At 33.4% G+C, this 7175-nt stretch overlaps 1 protein-coding gene across 1 annotated transcript; it reads right to left on the bottom strand.

Annotated features, from left to right (window-relative positions):
• Nucleotides 1–221: 221 nt before the first annotated feature.
• LOC116257662 (bidirectional sugar transporter SWEET2a) lies at nucleotides 222–2583 on the bottom strand. The gene is made up of 6 exons (XM_031634610.2): nucleotides 2096–2583; nucleotides 1592–1628; nucleotides 1263–1479; nucleotides 1007–1165; nucleotides 705–824; nucleotides 222–606 (listed from the first exon to the last, which is right to left on the bottom strand). The coding sequence occupies exons 1-6, from the start codon at nucleotides 2142–2144 to the stop codon at nucleotides 493–495; spliced, it is 696 nt and encodes a 231-aa protein (XP_031490470.1). The 5' UTR covers nucleotides 2145–2583; the 3' UTR covers nucleotides 222–492.
• Between the last annotated feature and the right edge of the window lie 4592 nt (nucleotides 2584–7175).

Here is a 7175-nt window from a genome sequence, read left to right as displayed (position 1 = left end):
AACAGCTGCTGTACCATTTGTTCATGATACTCAATTTCATTACTAAAATAGATGTTAATTTAAATTATCAGTCAAACATATTACCATGTCAAAACTGAAAGGTTACCAATTATTGTGAAAGATGAAAAATAAGTGAAGAGCATGGGCAGCACTATAATGTCAATTCAACAGACTAAATCTTGTTCAGCTGATTGAACCTTTTTCTATGCATACACACAACAAGAGCAGAAGAAGAATATTTTATTCAACAAAATTCAGTTGCTCTTACAATTTTTCATGTACTACAAACCAAATTCTGGTGCAGTAGTACAAGAACATATATATGCACAATTTCCAAGAGAATTGGCTTTTCAGCAAAGGCACACATAAGCACAAATCTTCATAAAATCTTCACGGTATAAGAACTGCAATGGTGGAACTTGTAGACAACAGATGCTACATCGAACAAAGAATACCGCAATATGCTTCAAGTGAAGATGCCTGCAAATAACTTCATTGATGTGAGACCAGCAACGGGGTTCTCACATCTTTTCTTGACTGTCTGCTATAATATACGTAAATAACCAGTTGTGCTATTCCCAACAATGTGCCAATCCCATTTGGGACCTAAAATAAAAAATAAAAAAATGCACAAGGATGTAAAGAAAGGATTGACAATGAGAGATAATACAAGGGCATGAGGAGGGATTATCAAAGAAGCTTACATAAATAAAGGCATCACGCTCCAAAAACCCATACATGAAGAATGAAAAGCTCATCAAGAAAGTGGCAAGAGAGAGATAGAAAGGCATGAACTCAACACTCTTCGTTCTTATCACCAAGTTCTGTGAAAGCAAGAAAGAAGGAAAGGAGGACAAGACATCAACTCAGAGCGAACACAAAATGGAGAAGAAACTGAAGTTAAAAAACTGTATATAATACATCCCACACTGTTTATACTTTATATATATGAGACTAAGAATCATTATAAAATAAAAAAAAGGTGGATTTTGTACTTTGGACCTACAATTATGAACAGTGGGGAAGCAAACATTGATATAAGTGAAGCAACTGTCAGGTAACCAACAAAAATCTGACGAGCTGAGGAGCTAAAACACTCCAAACTAATAACTGCTATAGCCGCAAATATCCCAAGTACCGTAATCAACAGAGCCGACATCTTCAGCTGCAAAGACAAAGATGGTCATCGTTGTGGCGAAAACATATAGAAAATAGACAATTAATGCGGTAAGAAGTAATAAGAAGCAGGTGATCAACAATACCTTCTTTTTATTATCCGCATATGTAATGTACAAGGATATGTACACCAAATGAAAACATGCGCCTACTGAATTGACAGTGGCGACCAAAATGATTCCAGGCCTTATGAAGGGAAGTCCATACCAGAGACATATCAAACAGTTCAAGAGCGAATAAATATAAGGCAAACCAGAGAAATGCTCTGTTGATCCATTTCTGATGATCCGCCTGAATGTTGGACTACGTACACAAGATTCACAGAAATACAAGAGTCAATACTCACAAAAACTACCAGAAATCACGAGTTCAGCTAAGAATCAAGAACCAGCGTCAAGATGCAATGACAACTTACAAGGGAGATGCGAATAGCACAAATGCAAAGAGGTTCCCTGCATTAATTCGAAACTACACTCAGCAACAAAGTACACCATAAACTTGCTCAACGCAAGAATTCGTTAATCGATCTGAGAGCACCATCGTAACCCAAAAGATTCACATGCACAAAAATTAGAGTTCGCTCTTGAACCACCAAAATGAACATCTGAAAACAGAGAACAATTCGCACCCAGCATGAAAAAGGCAGTCGAGAATTTCCCTCTTAAAAAAAAAAATTCTGAACACAACACACCACTGTTGGGTAAGGAGACAGAATCACGAGAAGTGGAAAACGAGTTCACTAGTTTCACTAGAAAAACGTGATAAATTAGACATTTAACACAATATCTCAGTTGATCTCATTTCTGGGATAAGTGGGTCTATCTATATACGCCACAGAAACAAAAGTGCAGCAAAATAAGAAAAGGAAAAGAGGGAGGAATTGCTGGAAAAAGAAAAAGTGATCAAAGGAAGGACATACCTAATACTCCTGCTGCAAAGCAGCAAGATTCATTAACCGAAGAAATCATCGAACCCCTTTCTGGGGAGGCGAATAGCTGAAAGGAGTTGATAACAGAAGCAATAGGGTCGGGGGAGGGGGGGGGGGGGGGGGGTGGTGGGGGGAGCTTTAATGGGTTTTTGTTTCTTTACTTTTTGTTGCTCTGACAAAATCAAAAGGGGAGGAAGGGAAGGATGGGACCATGACATCCGACCATTTCTTTGTTTTCAGGAGAAAAGAGGAAAAGGAAGAGGAAGAGGAAGAGGATGAAAGTCGTTGACAGACTATGCTCTCGGATACCTGTCACTGTATAAGTTGGCAAATCAGAAAACTGCGTTGTACCTAACCACTTGCGGAATGCAGGTTCGGGAAGGAGGGAGAGGAACGACGGTGAAAGCTGAGGAGGGGAGAGAAATAGGGAGGGTGGGACGACTGACGAGGACGATGCGCATCATTAATTCTCCGATTCGCCTCTCCCACATTGCCGAAGATTTGTACATATTTAATAGCTAGTTGCTTAATTTTAGGATAATTTGACTTCAATAAAATGCTTAATTTTAGGATATTGTTTCTTTACATCTTATTCTTTTTTCTTATAAAAAGAATTCTGAAAAGTAAGTAAATTATGCAAGTGACAATGACATGAGACCTGTCAGCCTCACCAGCCTGACTTCCATGCTTATCTTCCTACCCCAACCGTCAGATTGCTAAGGGAAACGTAAAAAAATCATTCTACATGAAATTTACTGACAGTGGTTTCTTTTTTCGTTTTATTAAGACCAAAGTTTGCTATTAGAATTTAAAACGTACCAGCTTCAGAGTTATGGCTTCGATCTGATTAATAGCTTACTTTGTATATGATGCTGTTTTTTCACTCTAGAGTCTATAAGATTTACTGCACTTCAAGAGAACAGTATAAGATTTACTGTCCATACCCCATAATTGTGAAGATGAAATTTGAACTTCCTATGGTTGAGGAAAAACAAAAGCATTTATTTAACTGGAAAGCTATGTTAAGGGACCCAATTGGCCAGATGGAAATTCTCCTTCGACTAGAGTGACTTTTTAAACTGTGCTTTTAGTTTGACTCCAAAACTTATAATTTAATAAACCTTTCTTTTGGGGCTATGATTTCAAGGAGAGTGCGGCTTTGGTGTTATAGCAGCAAACTGTTTTGTAGATTCTACTATTTCAACTGTTTGTAGATTCTACTATTGCATGTGAAATGTCATAACAAATAACACGTTTTTATCGAACTTTTTTTTTTGTTACAGTTACCTAAAATAGGCCTCGGTTAGATCATCACACGTTGATAATCGCCAAATTTATGCTTTCCAACATTAAATTTTTAAGTCAAAAACAATTTACTATTAATTCTGCAACAAGAAATCATATTATTCTTGTTTTCTTAATCCCAACATATATTTTAACTCGTACTTGCTCAGCACTTATTTGACAATTATATTACAGAGCAGGTTAAAACTTGAAAAAGTAAAACATAGTAAAATGTTTAAGAAATGATAGAATTACCCTTCACAAAAAACAGAAATATCGGCCTCTTTACTTTGAGGAGAATGATTTCCATATTGCCGCTAGCAAGGAAAAACCGTATTCATCGGTTTTAATTCAAGGGGTATTTCTGTCATTTTAGAAAGCACTCTTTCATTTTAACTAGTGTGATCATTTCTTTGTATATGGTTCGTTAGGCGGCTTCATAACTCCAAAGCAAAAATACAGAGGCTGCGGCCCTCTTCCTAACGAAAATACTCATTCTGTTCACTTACATTAATTATTATATTAAAAAATTAAAAAAACAAGACTTATATTTAAAAATTATGGCGAACACACAGTCTTGAAAATTAAAAAAAATATATATATTATTTGGCATCCTGCCTACCTAAGCCTGAACATCGATTCAAACCTGAACTCATTAAAACTTGAGCTCTAATTTGGTCCACTTAAATTTTAAAAATATATTTTTAATATAAAATAATATAATTTATTATAATAAAATATTATAACAGGTGCTCAAATTTGACTCTAAATTTGGTTGAGTATCGACTACCTCTCGACGGCTCAATCTTAATGGTGGTAAAAGTAACGTGCTTCTCCAAAACACTTTAAATGCAAGGCTGCTACTGGGGTCCCTTCAGTTGACCAACCTCTTCATATTTTTTTTTTCAAGACGACAAAATGCAGCTTTACATTTTGATTACTCGAAGTACTGAGCTATTTGAACAATTAGTTAAAAAATATTTTTTTTTCTTAAACATTAATAAATTGGAGCTCTTCATATTTTTTTTTTCAAGACGACAAAATGCAGCTTTACATTTTGATTACTCGAAGTACTGAGCTATTTGAACAATTAGTTAAAAAAAAAAATTTCTTAAACTTTAACAAATTGCAGCTTCGAACCACCAACTTGCTGGATAAAAACCCCCGTTTTCCGGCAGCGAGATCTAAGTTGATTATTTTATGCAACTTAACTTGGCCAAGTCAAAAATTTAATGTTGAAGGCCCACCGAACTCATTAGAAAAAATGAACAAATAAATATCAAAGCCCTTCACGGGGTAAACTGCTTAAGGGCAGTTTCATTAATAGCAGCAGCACGCATGTGAGTTCCATTAATATTTATTAAGTGTTATTAAATGAATCTATCCAAATTGTTATTGCTTCAGAAATCTGCCCTAAAATTTTGGGCAGATATCTCTTCTGAAGAAACTATAGTTTTTAATGACAGTGTACATCTTAGATCTATCATACATAAATGTCCTCCAAGGACTAAAAAGTTTGATTCATGTATTTTTAAAATTTTGTTAAAAGTCAAGAATTTAAAAACTTAGATGCTAAAAAAACAAAATCTTAAATGGCCTAATAACACGCCCTTAGTAATAATAATATTTTTCTTTTAAAAGAAAGTTAGCAGTGAGTAAAAACAACCATTGGGCTTTCCATGTTATGTAGCTAACATGCTATGGCAAGTTCATACATGCCGAATGAAAGATGTGCAAAGATAAGACCGAAACACCAAATTGGTAAATTATTATTTTGATACCATGTGTAAAACAAATGAAAAAATAATCAATCAAATGAAAAAAAAAAACACCTGGAGATGTAGAAGAGATGGAAGGAAATCCCACTTATTTCTGATTCATCAAAACTAAAGGGCTTGTATATATCTCTGCAGGGAAAAGAAAAATCTCCCCCGCCCTTCCCCACCAGGTTTTTTAAAAAAAAATCAAAATCTTACTTGTAAATTTAAAACTTTTACTTTAACATATATACGAAATTTTTAAAAATTATATTTTAGCTTTGCTAAGATTTTAAAATTATAGTTCATCCGGTGCAATGAAAAAACACAAACTTTGCCCCTGCTCTTTCTTTATCATTTTAATGTAATCCTCAATTGGCAGGAATAACTAACAGTTCATCAAATTTAAGAAGATTGTAATTTTAGGGTTAGTGATAAAATCTGTTGGTTCATCAAATTTAAGAAGACTGTAATTTTAGGGTTAGTAATAAAATCTGTTGGTTCATCAAATTTATGATGATTTTAACTTAAAATACCCTTCGAACTTGCTGGTTGTTACACATTCTACTACAGTTTGGAAATTTCAGGCTTTTCATTTTTTTTTTTTGTGACAGACTAACAAAATTTTAAGGAAAATTTTCATCTTATGGACAAATTTTTGCTTATAGAAAGAGTTCATTTTTCATCATTTTTAAATAAACTCACATTTTTCATCAAATGATAACAAATAAAGGTCTGAAGCGAAACTATGTTGTACAGTCCATTATTTCACTGTGCTTGTAATTAATCAAACTATGCACATGATTTAAGTAATCTAATATTTCATGTTGACTAGTTCATATCAGACTTTCAAAAATAATATTCTGAAATCCAATTATTTTTTTTTTTAGTGCGATGAATATTTTTCATGACTGGTAGAAAGTCCTGCAACAATTAATTGAAAATCAGGTACATTTCTCATGTAGTTTTCTGGAGGATGAAGTAGTTAGCCTTACTAACTTACAAATAGTAAGTTAACTTATGAATGCCTTTCAGTACTCATAAAAGAAAAAAAAAAAAAAAACTTAGGCATGTTTTCAATAACATAAAAAGGTAGAGGTGTTTCCTTATTACCTATAATTTAGCTGTATTTTGATTTTTTTTTCTAAGTAAAAAAATAAAAGATTGTAACCATGCTGTTCTCTGCCCATGTCCAAAATTACTTAGTCAAATCAGATCGATAAAAGCATTTTTCCATGGCAATATATAGTAATTTGAACTCAATAAAAACTATAAATACCTACCATAAATTGAAAAATAAATAAAAATATCTTCGACAACATAAAAGTAGTGGTGTTCAATGAATATTCACTTCAACAATAGTACATTAGTACCCACCCATATCATAGATAGGGAGGGTACTATTGTACAAATAGTACACATCTGCTTTTCAAGATTGTATCAAATCAATTCAAATTCTTGGTAAGAATCAATTGTCATAACAAGGAAAGTAAGGATGAACTATATGTTGCTAGCTGAAAATAACTAAAATGCTTTTGTTGGTTAAATTAAAAACCCTCTATAAAGGCAAAGGTGAAACCTCAAAAAAATTTCTTCCTAAAAAATTACAAAAACACATTTTAATAAAAAGGTGGCGATTAGATGAATGGTCGATGACTATGTATCTAGGACGTATCTAGATCCAAAAGCATGATTAGATGTAAGGACAATTCATATGTTTGCTTGTAAGATGCAAACAAACTATCGTACTACTTCTTAAATTGAAAATCTAGAAAAGATTATCTTAATTTCAGTGGGAAGGACTCAATCCACTTGTCATAATCTCACGGATTGTATAATCCAATCACTAAAATCATATTAAACATGTTGTTTATTTTTATAATCTGATAGTTTATTTAGTAATCACTGATCATGACTGAGAACTTCACTAGGTCACACAACTTGGTATCTAGTGCACTTATTAAAATCATCATCATTAATAATTTCTTTGTGTCCATGAAAAAATCCACATGTATCAAAAATAAAACACT

Source organism: Nymphaea colorata, chromosome 7 (assembly GCF_008831285.2).
Source record: "Nymphaea colorata isolate Beijing-Zhang1983 chromosome 7, ASM883128v2, whole genome shotgun sequence".
NCBI lineage: Eukaryota > Viridiplantae > Streptophyta > Magnoliopsida > Nymphaeales > Nymphaeaceae > Nymphaea > Nymphaea colorata.
This window is presented reverse-complemented; position numbering and strand designations above follow the sequence as displayed.